Source organism: Lipotes vexillifer, unplaced genomic scaffold (assembly GCF_000442215.2).
Source record: "Lipotes vexillifer unplaced genomic scaffold, Lipotes_vexillifer_v1.1 scaffold914, whole genome shotgun sequence".
Taxonomy (NCBI): domain Eukaryota; kingdom Metazoa; phylum Chordata; class Mammalia; order Artiodactyla; family Lipotidae; genus Lipotes; species Lipotes vexillifer.
In genome coordinates, this window is record NW_006780388.1 from 3,451,439 (window position 1) to 3,469,105 (window position 17,667).

The 17,667-nt window shown below is 63.7% G+C and overlaps 1 protein-coding gene across 1 annotated transcript in view; it reads right to left on the minus strand.

Moving 5' to 3' along the window:
* Positions 1-1,071: 1,071 nt before the first annotated feature.
* CACNA1H (calcium voltage-gated channel subunit alpha1 H) overlaps positions 1,072-17,667 on the minus strand; it is a 63,911-nt gene continuing 47,315 nt past the window's right edge. The window contains 25 exon segments of the mRNA XM_007453673.1: positions 1,072-1,173; positions 1,175-2,068; positions 2,673-2,830; positions 2,945-3,377; positions 3,469-3,590; positions 4,336-4,414; positions 5,916-5,986; positions 6,204-6,337; positions 6,538-6,647; positions 7,465-7,616; positions 9,832-9,849; positions 10,474-10,666; positions 10,881-10,970; positions 11,198-11,323; positions 11,522-11,648; positions 11,940-12,124; positions 12,247-12,315; positions 12,394-12,517; positions 12,680-12,780; positions 13,293-13,703; positions 15,312-15,520; positions 15,678-15,768; positions 15,954-16,109; positions 16,405-16,522; positions 17,267-17,452. Coding sequence (XP_007453735.1) covers positions 1,072-1,173; positions 1,175-2,068; positions 2,673-2,830; positions 2,945-3,377; positions 3,469-3,590; positions 4,336-4,414; positions 5,916-5,986; positions 6,204-6,337; positions 6,538-6,647; positions 7,465-7,616; positions 9,832-9,849; positions 10,474-10,666; positions 10,881-10,970; positions 11,198-11,323; positions 11,522-11,648; positions 11,940-12,124; positions 12,247-12,315; positions 12,394-12,517; positions 12,680-12,780; positions 13,293-13,703; positions 15,312-15,520; positions 15,678-15,768; positions 15,954-16,109; positions 16,405-16,522; positions 17,267-17,452 — 4,459 coding nt within the window.

Below are 17,667 nucleotides of genomic sequence, written 5' to 3' on the forward strand. Positions count from 1 at the left end.
CTGGCAGAAACTTGTTCCTAATTGGATCAGACCCTGTTTCTCCAGTGTGTGAATGATATCACATGGTTCCGGCTGCCGAGATGAGCTCTACTTTTCCAGGAAAGGAGGGCTTTCTATCTGCGATCTGCCCAAGTGGGGCGGGGGGAGCCTGCAGGAGGGCTTTGTGGAGCCCCGTGCCGCTGCTGGTGGTGGAGGCATCACCCAGGTTGGCCCTCACCAAGGCCACGGGCTTGCCACCTACCCACGTGAGGGACCGATTCTGACGGTGGAAATCCAACGCATTTCTTAAATAAGTTAATATTTATTCCGCTCTGCTTTGCCCCCCTCCCCTCCCCTTGGCTTGAGAAGCCAAGTTTTCTGCATCGGATTATTGCAAATGTTTAACCTGAATTTATAACAGAAACAAAGTGAAACAAGGGGGCATCAGCTGAAACTCTCGGCCCAAGCCCCACGGGCAGTGAGGGTCTTATTGCATGGTCCCCACTCCCTGGTGACCAGCTGTTTCCCAGAGACCGGAGTCAAGGGCATTCTCCGGAATCCTGAGGGGGACAGAACGGTGGGCAGTGGATACGGAGGGGGGATGAGACAGCAATGAGCGGTGGAGACAAATGGATGAGAACTCAGACTGTGAGCAGCGTGAAGCGTGAGCACGGTGGCCTTGGGGATGAGCTGGAGGGGCACAAACGGCCCTAAGCACGTATAAAAATAAGCAGATGTGAGAACGGGGCTCTGCTAGGTGGCCTCTGCCTTTCTTCTTTTGGTGTTCTCTGGTCCTTGTCCCTTGGACATAGCTCTCGTTACGGGACTGCTGACCAGGCCACTGGCACGGCCTGGGACCATGGCAGCAAACTTGGAAATCCCAAACTTTAACTGAGGCTTCAGGCTGTGGGCTCCCCCTGCTCCACTTTGCCCACAATAGCATCTGCCTCCTTCTCCCTGGGCTGACGTCCTTCTGGCACCTTTGCCTTCAGTGGGGCCGGACCCAGGGTCCACGCGTAGCCTGCCTGGGCCACCACCCTGCTGGGTGCACCCCAACCCCAGTGCCAAAGCCTGTGCACACTGCACCCCGAGCTACATGGGCTTGGCCACACTGTCACCCAGGACTGGGGTAGACCCTTTCTTCGGTGGGCTCTCAGGGACTGTGAGGTGCAGCCCCCGCCCCTCCTCTGGGGGGGTCTCCCGAGGCCACTGGAAGCTCCATCTCCTGGGGTTTGGGAGGTGCCGTGATGCCTGAGGAGGAAGGTCTGGGTTCTGGGGCAACACCATGGCCACCATCCAAGAACAGGTCCCCCCTGGGGCCCCCCACGTCCAGCGACTCAAAGGCAAAGTTCGGGATGGTCAGGTGTTCCGTGCGGCAGGGGACCTGGACCCGCCGTTCCCCCTTGGCAGCAGTGTCCAAGCCTGCACTGTCTGTGGGCTCCAGGGGGTCCCTGTGGGGCACAGCCTCGCAGGATGGGGTTCTCCGCCGCAGGGTGGTGCTACCGGCCTCTGCTGCAGGGGCCCGGGCCGCACCCTCGTCCTCCGCGGGGGGCTCTATGGAGATGCAGGGGGGGCTCATCTTCTTCTTCCTGCGTGCCCCCAGGGCCAGCTCGGCCTCCAGGGCCCGGGTCTTCGCCTCCCCGGCCTCTGGGCGGCTGTCCCCACAGCCCTGCTCCACGGAGGGCCGCCTCTGCTCGTCCAAGCGGCCTGGCCGGTCCAGGAAGCCCTGGGCGTTGACACTGTAGAGCCTGTGCAGGTCTGGCTCACCGCCCACCACCCCACGGGCAGCAGGGGAGGCCGAGGGGCTGTGGGCAGAGCTGGTGATGTGGCTGACCTCCTCGTCAGCCGGGTCTGGGGCCTCAGCCTCCTCTGCACCCAGGGCCGGTGGCCGGCTGGAGGTGTAGTTCTGTCCAAAAGTGTGCTTGCGGATGCGGATGCTGGTGGGCCACGGGGAACGGGGCGGGGACCGCAAGGAAGGCCCCAGGGGCGCCTGCCTCACAGGGGTCTTCCCACCAGGCTCTCCCCAGCCCGGGCTGCTGTCCCTGGGACCATCGACCTGCCCTTCTAGGGACTCTGTGCAGACTACCTCCTGCAAAGACATGGAGTCATATGAGACCAGCCAGAGCCCAGGCAACAGGGACCCCTCCCCCCACCACAGGCCAGGATGACTTTGTGACCCCCAAGGCTATGGGCCAGGATGAGATGGGGCTGTGAGACACTGGTGTGGAAGCACTGTCCCCCAGCCCTAGTGTAGGGGCCCCACCAACGCTGGTCATGCTGGGGAGGGGCCGTGAGGAGCAGAGGCCTGGAGCCCAAGCTTCCATGGGCAGAATCTGCCATGGGCCTCTGGAGACCCAATGGGGGGCAGAGCCAGGCTGCAACAACTGCCTGACTCTGGCACCACCAGCTCAGCTTGACACCTCAAGGAGGGAGGAAGGGAGAGGGGCCGAAGTCTCAGGTGAGAGTGGTCTGTGGGTACAACCAGGCCCACAGGAAAGGTTGCTGGGGGGGCCTCAGGGAGGGCGAGGCTGCCGCCTGAGGGGACACGGGTCCCCATGGCCAGGTGCCATCATCACAGGCTCCAGGGACACAGCGCCTGCTTCCCCAATGTCCCTGTCGCTCATTCTTCAAATGGGGAGGGAACCCCCACAGAGCCCCCAGGCCTCAGCTGAGGACTGGAAGTCTCCTCCTACCTGTGTGCAGAGCAGCCGGCTGAGACTAGGGGAGCGGGCTGCACCCAGAGGGGTCAGGGCACGGTGGGTGTCGCCGCCCCTGGCTGGGGAGGACACAGCCGAGGGGACCTGGAGGGACGGGCAGGACTCCACAGGCGGCAAGTGGGTGGTGACCGGGCCTGGGGCAAGAAGGTGCCTGAAATGTGCATCCACCGCCGGCCCCACCCCTGCCCCTGCCGGCCCTGGCCGGCCCCGCCCGCCCAGGTCCTGGCTGTCTCCGCAGGGGGCTGTACCCGAGGTGCCCGAGGCGCCTGTGTAGGTCTCCATCTCCACCTCCTGCAGCGGGTGGGGATGAGCGGCTGCAGCGGGCGCCACGGGCCGGAACATGTAGCTGTCGTTGGGCAGTGAGAGCATCCTGGACACAGACACCTTGCGCACGACCAGCAGGCTGGGGGCGTCCGGCGAGGCGCCCGGGCTCGGCGGGGCCGTGGGCCTGGGGCGGGCGGAGGGCCCCTGCGCCGCCTCCAGCTCGACCTCCGCGTCCAGCTCGGCGTCCTCGCGGGCCTCCTTGTTGCTCTCCTCCAGGTGCTTCATGAGCACGGCCACCACCACGTTGACCAGCACGAACTGGGCCACCAGCACGAAGGTGACGAAGTAGATGGGCGAGATGGCCGGCAGGTAGCTGAGGCAGTGCCTGTCCTCACGGGCACACTCCCGCAGCGTGTCCTGCGGGTGGAGGGTGGCGGGCAGGCTCCCACCTCCGTCTGCAGGGCCTCTCGTGGACTCCCACCGCCCCGCCCACCGCGTGGGCCGGTACCTTCATGATCCCGTTCCAGTTGTCCCCCGTGGACACGCGGAACAGTGTGAGGAAAGCCATGCCAAAGTTGGAGAAGGTGGCGTGTCTACTCAGGCCCTCGCAGGGGTTGTCCTCACTGCACTCTGCCGGGAGGGACCTGGTCAGCCCGCCTGTCGGGGCCAGTCCGCACACAGGCCCTGCCCTCCCACAGGGAGAAAGGCACGCTCCTCTGGGATGCAGGGTGGTGGCACAGCTCAGGGGCCCTGGCAGGTGGATGCCTTCAGAACAGGCCCAGCTCTGCATTAGCATGCCCCCCCCGCCCCATTCTGAGGAGTAACAGGGCTGCCCTGGGCACGAGACGGCCCAGATCCAGGTTGTGGGGCACTAGCTGCTGGGTCTGAGGAGTCCCCTCTGGTCAGACCCTGGAACCCATTGAGCCTTCAGTGACACCCAAAGGGAAGGGCGCTCCCACAGGGTCTGGGTTGCCACGAAAGGTCCCCACGGACCCCTGCCCGGACTAGCCAGAGCCTCATGCCTGGGGGTCTGAGGAAATCCTTGGTGACAATTAAGGACTTGCTGCAGCATGTCCCCTGGGGACCAGGTGGAGTTCAGGTCACACCTGCGTGTGGGCACGTGCACTCACACTCATGTGCAGCTCTGTTCTCCTGGCCTGGGTATGAACACATGTGCGTGTCTGTGTGCACGTCATGCATCTGCCACAGCACTTTTGCATGTGCCAAGTCACCTCACAGTGAAAGGCTGACAGGAGCAGGGGCCAGGGCCTCAGCTTGGCCAGCACCCGGAGCCGCGGGCTGTGTGCTCATGCGTGATGCTGTGCCTTCTGAGACCCCGTGTCTGGAGTGTGGGCCACGGCGCAGCTGCACTCACCAAGCCTCCCAAAGAGCTCCACTCCCAGGGCAGCATAGATAAAAAACAGGAGCATGAAAAGCAGGCCGAGGTTCCCTACCTACATAGGAGAGAAGCAGAATGAGGTCAGCGGGGCCTCAGTCTCACCCCACCCCCTTTACCCAAGACCCGCCCAGCAGGGCATCAAGTTCCTGGGGACTGCCTTGAGCCCTGTTCTTAATCCATCCCTCTTGGCCTCTGAGCTCCTGTGGCCCCCAGGGGTCCCTGTCCTGCCTGGTGCCCAAGGCCCCTCTGCTGGCCTCTGCCCCTGCTTGGCTCCTCATGCCCACCCGGCACCCACGGTGCTGCCTCCAGCTCCTCTGCTCCCCAGAACCTGGGAGGCCTCCTGAGGGCTCTGGTGGACTCTGTGCAGGGCCTGCCTCCAGCCTCAGGGTCCCCACCTCAAGGTGAAGGCTGAAGCTCTGCAGACAGTGAGGTCTGGTCTGACCCCTGCCCGAGGCTCTTCTGTGAACTTGCCACCCACCCTCCCAGCGCCTGCTCACGCTCACTCTGGGCTATGGGGGTGGGGGCGGCGCAGAGGCACCCTCACACGCCTCCCTCACCCTGATGTGGCTGCTCCCCCTCTTCTCCAGCACCTGCTCTGGCCCCCAGAGGCATGGCACTGGGGCGTGGCCAGGCCTGGGTTTCCCATCCTCCACCCCCCACCCCTTCCCGTCACTCCCACAGACACTGGGCAGGCTCCAAGGAGAGCTGAGTATAACTCAGGTCTGAGGAATGCTGCTAAGGGGACCAGTGGGGGCCGGCTGAAGGTGGAGGGCGTGGAGGGCTGGGGGGTTAGTGGGCAGCTGGGGAGGCAGCTGGGTGGAGAGAAACATGCTGGGCTGGTGGATAGACAGCTGGCCAGGAGGGCTGGATGCTGGACAGCTGGACACCTGGTAGATGGGTGGAAAGACAGCTGTCTGAATAGATAGACAGATGTGTGGGTGGCTGTATAGCTGGAAGGGTAGTTGAGAGGGCTAGATCCACGGCCAGATGGACATGTGGATGGATGGCTGGTCAGGTGGACTGGCAGAGGGACTGAGGACTGCACAGATGGGGCAATAAGACTTTCAGCTCAAGAGACCACAAAGGATCAGTGTGGTGGCTGTTGGGCACAGGATGCGAGGTCGCAGGGCCTGAATTGGCTCCAGAGGAGAGAGGCCTTTGGCCAACACCTGAGCCCTGGGTGTGGTCCTCCAAACTCGACAAGCACACCTTTGCCACAGGCTCTGCCCTCTGCCCAAATCCCACTGCGTCCAGAATTGCACTGGGGGATATGGGCACTGGTCATTGGTCTTCCCCAGAGAGACTAGACTGAGGCCTGGAAGGCAGGCAGCACGCTCCTCTCACAGCACAGCCCAGCAGCTCAGTTACTCCTTGCACCCAGCAGGAAGAGGGGTTGGTAACTGCAGTTGCCGCGAGACGGGGCGACCAGGTGAACGAGTGCTGATTGACAGTGAGTGAGGCCCTCCCTGTAGCCTGTCCTCTTGCGGGTGTCTGTGATGCCCACCCTGGGAGCAGGGAAGCCAGACCCAGGCCCAGTCCCTGAGCTGCTGACCTACCTGGGGCAGCGCCTGAACCACTGTGTCCAGCAGGGCCCGCATACCTGTGGCCATCTTGAGCAGCTTCAGCACTAGGGCCGGGAGCCAAGCATTAGCGGGGAGGGGGTGGGGCTGGTCTGACCCTCTCCTGGCTGGCCAGACCCGGACCACCCGTCCCCCCACTTCCCGTCACCAGCATCACGCACCAGTGTGGGTTGAGGAACGACACGGGGTAGGTGGACACCTGAGCCCTGTCTACCGGCCCTCCTGATAGCCCGGAGACCCTGGTGGGACAGGCGGGTGGCCTACCGCGGGCGATGCGGAGCACACGCATGATGCGGATGATGGTGGGGTTGATTGGCAGTGCCGCGTTCATCTCTATCTCCTCCAGTGTGATGCCCATGATAGACAGCAGGACAATGGCCAGGTCCAGTTGGTTCCACCTGGGCCGGGCAGGCAGGCATGATTCAGTGCTGGCCACTGCCTCTTCCCCAGCACCCCCAGCCCTTCAGAGCACCAGGAGTCCCCTCCCTGTCCCCTGGAAATGTCCTGATGTCACCACAGGGCATCTTGCACCTCTACTCAGCACCGTCACCTCTGCAGGTCTCAGGCCACGGCTCTTTCCTGCCCCTGCTCCACACACCTGTCCTTGAAAAACCTCCGGAACCCAAACGCCACCAGCTTCAGCAGGGCCTCAAAGACGAAGACGATGGTGAACACATAATTGCAGTACTTGAGGGCCTCGTCCAGAGACTGGGGATGGAGTGTCAGGCTCCTGAGTGTCAGGCTCCCTGCCCAGCTGCCCCTTCCCACCCATCCTCCTGCCCCTTTGCAGCACTGGACGCCCCCCCACCGCCGCTGCCCCCGCACCTGTGCCCTGTCCATCCTGCTCCATCTCTCTCCTTTGCTGACATGGGCACCTCCTCAGATACGGGACAGGTCTCAGCTATTACTGGATTCAGGTCTGTGCTGGGCTGGGGAGGGCTGCCTGAATTTACCCTCGCAGCATTCTGGGGACAACTCTCAGGTGGGGGAACCTGCCCCTCGGAGCCCAGACTGCTGGCCCTGCCTGGACCAGAGCCACCCACAGCCCAGGGCAGGGGCCAGCCCACCGGATGGGCTCAGCTTCAGCCAAAGAGTCAGAGGCTCTCTGCTGTTCTAGGAGGAAGGGGCATCCCGTCTTTAATGAAATGGTGGCGATGCAATCGGAGGACATCCCCCTCTGAGAGACTGGCCTTTCCTGGACTGTGAAATCCACAGTCTGGGAAGCTGGACTCGGGGACACTCCCTTAGCCAGCATTTTGGATGGAACTTCTCATGGGGCTGGGGAGGCCCTTGGGGCAGGTGTGCCCTGGGAGTTTCCACTGGTTTTAAAGGAAGGAGGACCCTTTGTTCCAGCCACACATCCATGTACCCCATAAACCCTGGTGAGGGCTCAGGCACTGCTGCAGACCTGGGGCCCCAGTTCTTAGTGTAGCACCACCTCACTGAGCAATGGACCCCACCCGCGGCCCTCCCCGCTGCAGGCCTGGAGGCAGGGTGGGTGGGGTATCCAGGCAGCGAACCCCACCTTGGGCTGGTTATAGTGCTCCATGGACATGGTGATGACGTTGACGCCGATGATGAAGGTGATGAAGAGGTCCAGATAGTGGCTGGTGCACAGAGAGTGGATGGAGCGACGCGTGGGTGAGTAGTCCGCATAGTAGGGCCGGCGCTGGGCCTCTGTGGGAAGGGGGCCATGGTGAGGGGGTGGGTGGGGTGGGGGGGGAGGGCTGCCTCCCAGGGGCTGGAGGGTAGAGGTGCTGGGGGAGGGCCCAGGCTCAGAAGTGGGCCTCAGGGGCAGGTCACCCACCGACCTACTCCACCAAGAGGGCCCCAGCCCCAGGGCAGACCCCAGGAGTGGGCCTGGAAGCTGAGATCCCACCTGTGCCCTGCCGTGGGGCCCTGCCCAAACCCCGCCCTGCCGGGAGCTCCCAAGCCAGGGCCTGTGTGATTGTGATCTACTCTCATGAGCTGGCATCAGGGTTGAGAGACACCTCAGTGATGAAGGGTGGGCAGATGGGAGCTTTCTTGGGGGGCAGGGCAGAGTGGCTACCACACCCCCATCTTGGCCCCCAGGCCCAGAGTCCCTCCACTCCCTGTGCTCCAGGAGGCCAGTGGGCAACTGCCTGCTATCTGGAGTCTGCCTGCTCTCCGGTCCATCTGAGGTCGATGGCCATGACCTGGGTGGCGGGGGGAGGTTGTTTATCTCCCAGCAGGTCTGTCTGCACTAAATGTTCCACCTGCTGTAACTCTTTAGGGCAGATCAGTGCCCACTGAGCTCCCACTGGGTGAGCGCATAGCTGCCACCACTGCATAGGGGACCCACCTCGGCCACAGAACCCCGTGCACAGGGACCAGGTAGAGCGGGGGCCGACGGGAACCGACCCCTCCCTGGGGCCCACATGCTCCTTGGTCTGGCATGCGGTCACTAGAAAGCTCGACTCAGCTCTTGCAGCCAAAGGGGCCAGTGACCAGTTGGGCCAGGCCAGCACTGAGGACATGGGGTAGCCACCGGCCGGCAGGCTTCCCAGAGTGCAGCAGAGAAGCAGTCAGGCATGCAGGCCGGGCGGAGGAACACACACGAGCTTGAAGGCAGCAGCGTGGACACCAGGCAGGCGAGCCAGCAACCCTTCCTCCCACTGGTGCCCGGCGCCCACCCCCCACCCCAGCCATCCCGTGCGAGAGTGGATGGAGCGACGCGTGGGTGAGTAGTCCGCATAGTAGGGCCGGCGCTGGGCCTCTGTGGGAAGGGGGCCATGGTGAGGGGGTGGGTGGGGTGGGGGGGGAGGGCTGCCTCCCAGGGGCTGGAGGGTAGAGGTGCTGGGGGAGGGCCCAGGCTCAGAAGTGGGCCTCAGGGGCAGGTCACCCACCGACCTACTCCACCAAGAGGGCCCCAGCCCCAGGGCAGACCCCAGGAGTGGGCCTGGAAGCTGAGATCCCACCTGTGCCCTGCCGTGGGGCCCTGCCCAAACCCCGCCCTGCCGGGAGCTCCCAAGCCAGGGCCTGTGTGATTGTGATCTACTCTCATGAGCTGGCATCAGGGTTGAGAGACACCTCAGTGATGAAGGGTGGGCAGATGGGAGCTTTCTTGGGGGGCAGGGCAGAGTGGCTACCACACCCCCATCTTGGCCCCCAGGCCCAGAGTCCCTCCACTCCCTGTGCTCCAGGAGGCCAGTGGGCAACTGCCTGCTATCTGGAGTCTGCCTGCTCTCCGGTCCATCTGAGGTCGATGGCCATGACCTGGGTGGCGGGGGGAGGTTGTTTATCTCCCAGCAGGTCTGTCTGCACTAAATGTTCCACCTGCTGTAACTCTTTAGGGCAGATCAGTGCCCACTGAGCTCCCACTGGGTGAGCGCATAGCTGCCACCACTGCATAGGGGACCCACCTCGGCCACAGAACCCCGTGCACAGGGACCAGGTAGAGCGGGGGCCGACGGGAACCGACCCCTCCCTGGGGCCCACATGCTCCTTGGTCTGGCATGCGGTCACTAGAAAGCTCGACTCAGCTCTTGCAGCCAAAGGGGCCAGTGACCAGTTGGGCCAGGCCAGCACTGAGGACATGGGGTAGCCACCGGCCGGCAGGCTTCCCAGAGTGCAGCAGAGAAGCAGTCAGGCATGCAGGCCGGGCGGAGGAACACACACGAGCTTGAAGGCAGCAGCGTGGACACCAGGCAGGCGAGCCAGCAACCCTTCCTCCCACTGGTGCCCGGCGCCCACCCCCCACCCCAGCCATCCCGTGCCCACCCTGCGGTGGGCCCCAGTGGGCTTGGCACCCGCCTGCGATGCCCACCCTTCCCTGTGGCAGTGGCAGAGGGATGGAAGTCAGGCCAGTCCGCAGCCCTGTGCAGTGGCCGGCAGAAGTGGGGGTTAAGGCATGCAGGGCGGGGGCAGGTACCTGGGTTGGGGAAAGTGCCTGGAAAGACAAGGAGATGGTCTGAGCTGGCTGCGGTGGGCAGGGCTAGGAGACTCCACGGGGTGGGCGGGCAGCTCAGCAGCCTCTCCTGGAAGAGGCCCTCTTTGCTCCCCAGCTGGGTGGTGTTTTCTAAGACCCTCTCTCTGTCTTGGATGGCTCTGCTCGCTCCCCCCACCATGGTGTGAAAAGTCATGGGGTTAACCTGCCCCTGCGGTGGTGGGGGGTGGGAACTGGGGCCTCATCCATCCCCTGTGCCTCCTGGGAAGGGACCCCGCATCCTGCTACAGTCATCCTTCTCTGAGGGCAAGAAGGGCAAGCGTGCAGAGCCACTCGGTGAGGCCGGAGTTGCGGGTGGGGCAAGGGGACTGGGGCCAGGTAGGGGGCTCTGGGGCCAGGCTGCTGAGCTGCCGCCTGGGTGCTGCCTGCACAGCCCTGTGCTGAGCACGAGGGAGACCCGGGCTTAGGCCAGCAGCAGCCGGGTCTCAGAGCCGCCCCTCGGCTGGTCCCCCGGTCCCCCGGTCCCCAGCCACCCTCCCACAGGCGAAAGGGGGGGGCTCAGGCAGGTGGAAAAGGCTGGGGTGACGCGCAGGTACCGACCCGCCACCACCACCGGGAGCGCCTTACTCCTGCGTTTCCTGTCCAGGCGCCGCTGCCGCTTCTCTTCCCGCCGCCGCGCCTCCTCGGCCTCCTGGTGCTGCCGGCACTTGTGGAAGTTCTCCACCACGACGCCCACGAACATGTTGAGCACAAAGAAGCTGACGATGAGCAGGAAGGAGATGAAGTAGAGCAGCATCCAGGGGTTGTGGTTGGGCACCGGCTGCGGCACAGGAGTGGCACGTGGGTGCCTGCCCACAAGGGCGCCCTCCCGGGCACGGGCCCTGCCTGCAGGGTAGCGCTGGCCCCCACGTGGAGCTCTCCAGAAGTTCTCAGAGGCCAAAGGCGGCCTCTTGGGGGACACTCCCTGAGATGACCAAAGGACATGGGAAGAAAGGTCTGCTGGGAGGAGCAGGGCTGCCCACTGCCCACTGCACCTGCTGGTCTATGCCCACGGCGTCCAGCCCGTCGTACATGATGTTCACCCAGCCGTCCTTGGACGAGAGCACGAACAGGGACATCAGCGCCTGCGAGGCCAGAGCAAGGTGGTTACTTCTGGACGCGGCCTCCTGCTGGGGAGACGCCCCAAAGGACCACACCCCCTACCACAGCCCCACGCACAGCAGACCCACCCACGACTCGCAGACCCGTCGTGCCGCTCCCACCTTACAGATAAGGACGAGGTTAGGTGAGGTCACCCCCGCCAGGCTTGCCCCCCATCCCGACCACCACCCCACCCCCCAGCCCTGCCCACCTGGCCCAGGTTGTCGAAGTTGTACTTGCGTCGTACCCAGCGGTAGTGCGCAGCCCAGCACTCGGCTTTAGTGGAGATGTTCCTGGTGTCAGCGCCCTCGCAGTAGTAAAACTTCCCCTTGAAGAGCTGACCAGGGTGGGGCAGTCACCCAGAGGGCCAGGCCTTGCACCCCCACGCTCCAGACCCACCCCCACGGGGCCTCCCAGAGCAGCCGGATAGAGAGCAACGTCTCTCTCGCTGCCTGCCTGAGCCTTGGCCCTCCCGGGGCTGCTATGCTGCTGCTGACCACAGACCACCGTCCCACAGACAAGCAGGGCCACGCACCTGCACCCCTAGGATGCCGAAGATGATGAAGAAGGCACAGCAGATGAGGACAATGTTTCCGATGGGCCTGAGTGACGATATCAGAGTCTCCACCACCAGTTTGAGGCCTGGGGCACGGCTGATGACCCTGCACGAGGAGCAGAAGAAACGTGCTGTTGAGCCCACCCAAGGGAGCTGCCACCAGACAGAAGGCCCAGCGCTGCAAAGACCCCACCCCCTGCTGGCCCCAGGCCCTTTCCCTCCCCAGCTCTGCCCCACTACCTGGCTCCGCCCCACCATCTGGCCCTGCCCCATCCAGCCGTAGCCCCGCCCATTCATGCCCTTCCCTTCCCCAAACTCCACCCCATCCTTCCCCAGCCCTGCTCCGACCCCCGATCCCCGATCCCCGATTCAGGCCCTGCCCCAGGGCCCAGTCTACCTCAGGGGCCGCAGTGTCCGCAGCAGGCGCAGCACACGCAGGATGCCTAGGATCTTGGCACCACCGGCCGACGCCATGGCCACGATGATGTCAACCAGGGACACCAGGACCAGCAGCCCATCCAGTATGTTCCAGCTGCTCTGCAGGTAGGCATGCTCACCAGAGACCAGGCCCAGGGCCACCACCTAGTGGGTGCAGACGAAGGGCTGGTGGACACAGGCGATGCACATGGGGCCAGGGTGGGGCCACTGGGCAGGGCTGCAAGGCCGGATGGACAGACGCTTGGGCTCCCCTGGACACCCTGTACCTTCACCATCATCTCGGCCACGAAGATCGCCGTGAAGATGTAGTTGGAGACGCCGAGGAAGACGCGCTCCTGCAGAGGACAGGACGATGGGAGGGGCCAGCCGCAACGGCGGGACCCCACCCCTCCCAGGTAAGGAGGGCGCCTCACGGTGCTGCCGGGGTCAATGTCGGGCCTCTCCAGGGCGATCGTGATGCAGTTGAGGAAGATGAAGACCAGGACGACGTGATCAAACATCTTGTGAGCAATGATCTTCTGGCAGGAGATGCGGAACCTGGGGGCCGGGGGTGGGGGTTCAGGGACAGCCCCGGCCAAGCCCTTGCTTCCCGTCCCCAAGGTCCCAGAGGAGGAGCACAGCGCTCACCACGTGGTAGGGACGCAGGGGCCCAGAGGGAGGGGTCAGCTTTCCCAGGTTTCTCCCAGGTGTGCCCCATACCTGTTCTGTGGGGAGAAGAGGTACAGGGCCCAGGGCTCGCGGCTCCGACAGCACTCGGGCTTGTGGGGCTCCAGCACTTTCTGCAGCCGGGAGCAGCAGCTCTGGGGAGGGGGGCGGGTGTCCTCAGGGCCCCTCCCAGCCTGGCCAGCCCCCAGCCTCTCCTGCCTTCAGGCTTAGCCCTGTCCACCCACCCGGGCACTGGGTGAGGGATCTACGCTGGGAGTCCAGGGGGTTGCCGCTAAGTGGCCATCCTCAGATCCCTGCCCAGGTGGGCCTCCCAGCAGAACTGTCCAGGGCAGCAGAAGTGCCTAGCTGAGAAGGTGGTTCTGCTCTCTTCCCCTCTCCTTCCATGGGGCTCTCCTTGGCTGACCGACTCCAGCTCAGAACAAGCCCTCAGCTGGAGGTGGGGCTGACCCTGGGGCGAATCCCACTCCAGAGCTCCCTGTGGATCAGCCAAGGCCACGCCAGCCGGATCAGCTCCTGCCCAGCTTGTCCTGCTTCCCTCCCCCGTCCCAAGGGCCTCCCATGAACGCTGCTCCCGAGTCCCCACCTGGGAAACCAGCCCACGACAGGGGGGAGGCGAGGGGCTGACGTGAGGCCCACCCCCACTCACATCCTCCACATCATCGTCAAACTCGGCCGTGTCCTCCTTGTGACTGTCGATGCGCAGGAATAACTCGCTGGGCAGGGCCAGCCCGTTGCAGTCATGAAGCTTGGTGGGCAGCAGGGCAGCTGGCCGCAGGGGCCGCAGGTCGAGTGTGCTGCGGTGGTCCAGGGACTCAGTGCGCTGCAGCAGTGTGGCACGTGTGTCTGGTGAGGCTCCCACACCAGGCCTGCTGTCCTCGGCCTCCTCGTCCGTGCTGCCGCTGCCCTTGCCCTCACCAGACAGCAGAGACTCACGCTCCCCGCACTGGCTCCGGCGCTTGAGGCTAGGTGCGCGGCCCAGGCTGTTCCAGCTGGAGCGCCGGCTGCTCCAGGCGCTGTTGGGGCCCCAGTGGGTGCAGGGCGAGCTGCGGAGGCTGGACTGCGGGGAGGGGGCAGGAGTGAGCAGGTCAGACGCCCCCACCAAGTAACCCCCAAACATCCTGGCCTCAGGGGCACCTGGCACAGGGACCGTTCGCATCCAGTGGCATCACCATTGACACCCATGGGTGACATCTGTACATGGATCATCTCCTTTAACAAGAGGACAGCCAGGCTAAGGAGAGACACTAGCAGCACTGAACCTTCAGTGGGGCACCTGTGGCACACAGTGGGTCGACAGCTAGCTGGAGAGACAGCCAGCAAGCGTCAAGAGCACTGAGTGGGCCTCCCGGGCCTGCTCGAGGACCAGAGGGTGGGCGAAGGTTATCAGCGGGCCTGGGACCAGCCACGGACCAGGCATCCTCAGATGCCACCGAGCAGCTGAACTGGATCTCTGGGGAGGGGCCCCACATCAGTTTCTAGTTGGCAGACTCTGGACTCGCAAAGAGAAGCCGGGCGCTGCTTATCCAGGAGATAAACTGGACTGTGGTCTGGGGACTTCACCTTTGCTGCACCTACCCGCTTTGCCCTTCATCGTTTTCACCTCAGGGGTCCAGCAGGAGCTGAGCTGGAATCCTTGCTCAACATCCCCTGTCCTCCTCCCAGAGAGTCCTAGCAGTTTGGCTGTGATGCATCTTGTTGCTAGGTCACTCGGCCCACCCAAGGCTCAGCCCTGCACCTTTTCTGTTACCAACACACGATCGTCCTGCCTTGAGGGTTTGCCTGGACTTTCCTCCAGGTTCACAACCCCGTGCTTTCTCTCCACGGTTGGCTTGTCCTGCTCTGCCCACCCCTCCCAGGCCCTTCTGAGAAGCCCAGAAGCCGGCTCTGGCTGTGTCTGCTGGGGGTGGTGTTTTCTGGGTTTGTCTGGAAAGACCCTGTGGGCTCCAGCTCCACAGGGTGCTGCTGGTCGTGATGCACGGAACCCTCCACCCGGCTTCTGTCACCTGCTTCACATCCTTAGTTTTTTTTTGTATTTTTTTTTGTTTTTTTATATTTGGCTGGGTTGGGTCTTCACTGCTGCATGCAGTCTTTCTCTAGTTGCGGCGAGCGGGGTAGTCTCTTCTTTGCGGTGCGCGGCCTTCTCACTGCGGTGGTTTCTCTTGTTGCAGAGTACAGGCTCAGTAGTTGTGGTTCGCAGGCTCTAGAGTGCAGGCTCAGTAGTTGGGGCACACGGGCTTAGTTGCTCCGCGGCACGTGGGATCTTCCTGGACCAAGGCTTCAACCTGTGTCCCCTACATCGGCAGGAGGATTCTTAACCACTGCGCCACCAGGGAAGTCCCACATACTCAGTTTTTTACACCTTTTTGCCATCCTTCTCTGTTTTCCCCATCTTGTATGCTGTGCGCTTTGCCAGCTTTTATCTATGATTGCAAATTGGAAGATAAACTTCCGGCCTGACAGTCTACTCATCTGTTCATACTCCTCCCATAAAAACGGCAGCTTCCGGCTCCATTTATAGAAAACAAAGCACTCAGGGCCAGGGGATTCCTGGGGTATGACTGGGGGTGTGTTTGCGGGACCCTCACACATCTCTGGGGAAGGCCTAAGGAACTGGGTGGGTGGAGCCTGAAGGTGCCCTGAGGCCAGGGCGGGGGACCGTCCCTACCAGAGACTTCTGGTCCCCCAGCTGGGGGTCCACGGAGCTGCTGCTGCCACGTCGTGAGTCCAGGAGGCCAGAGGCCGCGTCCAGGTGTGGGGAGCTCTTGGGGGTGGGCATGGGTGTGGCTGCCGTGCGCATGATGAGGGGAGGGGGCAGGCTGGCCTGGCCCTCCAGGTGCCCGTTGGGGGTCACCGCCAGCGAGTACATCTTCATCTCTGGGTGGGGGGAGGAGGCCACTTGAGCCTGCAGGGCTCCCAGGAAGGATAATCTGCCTGCCCAGGACCCGCCCACAGGAGTCCCAGCTGTGCCCAGACAGGCAGGCAGCGCTCCCTCCATCCTGTCCCTGCCCGGCCCCCTCACCCGCATGCGCACCTGTGGCCCTGAGGTCTCTGAACTTGTCCAAGTCCTCCTCCAAGTGGGTGGAGGTCTTGTCTTCATCTGTGTCAGACCTGGTGGCATCACCCTGTGCCCGAGGAGCACACAGCACACGTGAGGCTCCCCTCAGGTGGAACCCCCCTACAGGAAGGCCAGGCCAGCACGGGGGCGGGTGTGGACGGAAGGGCCCAGTGGGTGGAGGACGGAGTTCTCTCCATGTTGGTGTGCCCAATGTGCCTGGCTCCCACTGCCTCCCCTGGAAGCCCCCCTCACCTCCGCCTGGAAGCCCTCCACAAGGATGGCCACCAGCAGGTTGAAGAGCACGTAGTTGCCAAAGGTCATGAGGGCCACGAAGTAGAGGGCAGCCCAGGAGGAGGTGGAGGCCATGCCATTGTAGAGAACAACGTTCCAGTCCTCCTGGGTGAGGATCTGGGGGAAAGGGGTGGCGGGGCAGAGTGGGCCCAACATGGGGCCGAGGGGGTGCCAGGATGGTGGGCCTGGCTGTAGAAATGCTGACAGGCCCTTAGGACCAGAAGGAGCTCTGGACAAGTGAGACCAGGTCCACCACCCCAGGGGCCAGAATCAATGTCCCTGCTGCTGTTCACAGCTCGTCACTCACTGTGGCCTCGGACAGGCCTCGGCCAGCTCTGGGGCTGTTCTGAGCAGGGCTGTGGCTCTCCAGGGACTACCACGTACATGAGGGGACGGCCCCGCCTGGCTTTACCTGGAACACGGTGACGATGGCCCACAGCAGGGAGTCAAAGTTCTTCCTGTCAGGGACCGTGTCTCCAGTGTCTGTTTTCAGGCTGAATTTGCAGCCAAACAGGTGCATTCCGAGGATGCTAAGGGCGGCAGACAGGGACGTGGTGAGTGCGGGGGAGGGGGCACAAGTGGGGGGATATGGGGGGTGCTGCCTGGTCACCTCCACACCCAGCAGCTGTTCCTCTACACCTCCCCCCGGACCCCCAGCTTTCTGATTTGCAGGGGCCTCCCAAGTGCCCACAGCCAAGCTGTTTCCATTGTATAGGTGGGAAGACCAAGGCCAGGAGTAGGAGGGACAACCAGAGGCCACTCTGGCTTCAGGCAGCAGCGAGGACCTGAGGTGCCTGTCTCACCCAGCCAACCTGGGGCTGCCCTCTGCCCTAGCTCCCTCCCCAAGGCCTGAGGCCCCGGGCCAAGCTGGCCCACGGCAAGGGCTCAGCAAACAGCAGCTGAAGCAAGAAACTCCAGCCTGGCTGCCCCGCCCTTTCTCTGCCTCCCTCATTCTTGGCTTTTTGGGAGGGCACAATCCCCGATCCATCCATCTGGGGGCCGGTCCCATCACGCCACTCAGCTATGAGCTGTGGGAGCAGAGCCCAGTATGCCGGTGCCTGGTACAGAAGGTGCCCAGTCAGTCCTGTCGAAATGAACCAGTGACTGAGTTTCTGCTGCCGCTTTGAGGCTCCTGGCACCCCGGGCCCCAAAGCCAGAGCATGGGGCCAGCGTGGTGGGAGGGGCCTCCCCTCAGGGGCAGGCATGTGCTCAGTGCCCCAGGCCTTTCCCTCGCAGCCACAGGGGGCAGGATGACCCCCACCGGGCGTGCCCACCTGAAGATGAAGATGAACAGCATGAGCAGCATGCAGAAAGTGGCCACGTTATCCATGGTCTTCATGAGCACCACCAGCTGGCGCCGCAGCGCGGGCATGAAGCGCACCAGCTTGAGCACCCGCAGCAGCCGGAAGGTCCGCAACACCGACAGCCCGCCGTCTGCCTGCCCGATGATCTCCCACACGCTGTGGGCAGGCCGAGGCTCAGGAGGGCCTTCTCTGGCCGCGCATCCCTGTGCCCACCCTGACCTTGGGATACCCTCTTCCCAGAAGAAGGAACACCAGCCCGGGAGCCACCGTGGCCTCCGCTCAACTCCACTCTGGGAGCAGGTTCAGCTGCATCAAGGCATCGACAGGGCTGAGGGATGGTGGTGACATCTCTGAAGCCTCCTAATCAGCTG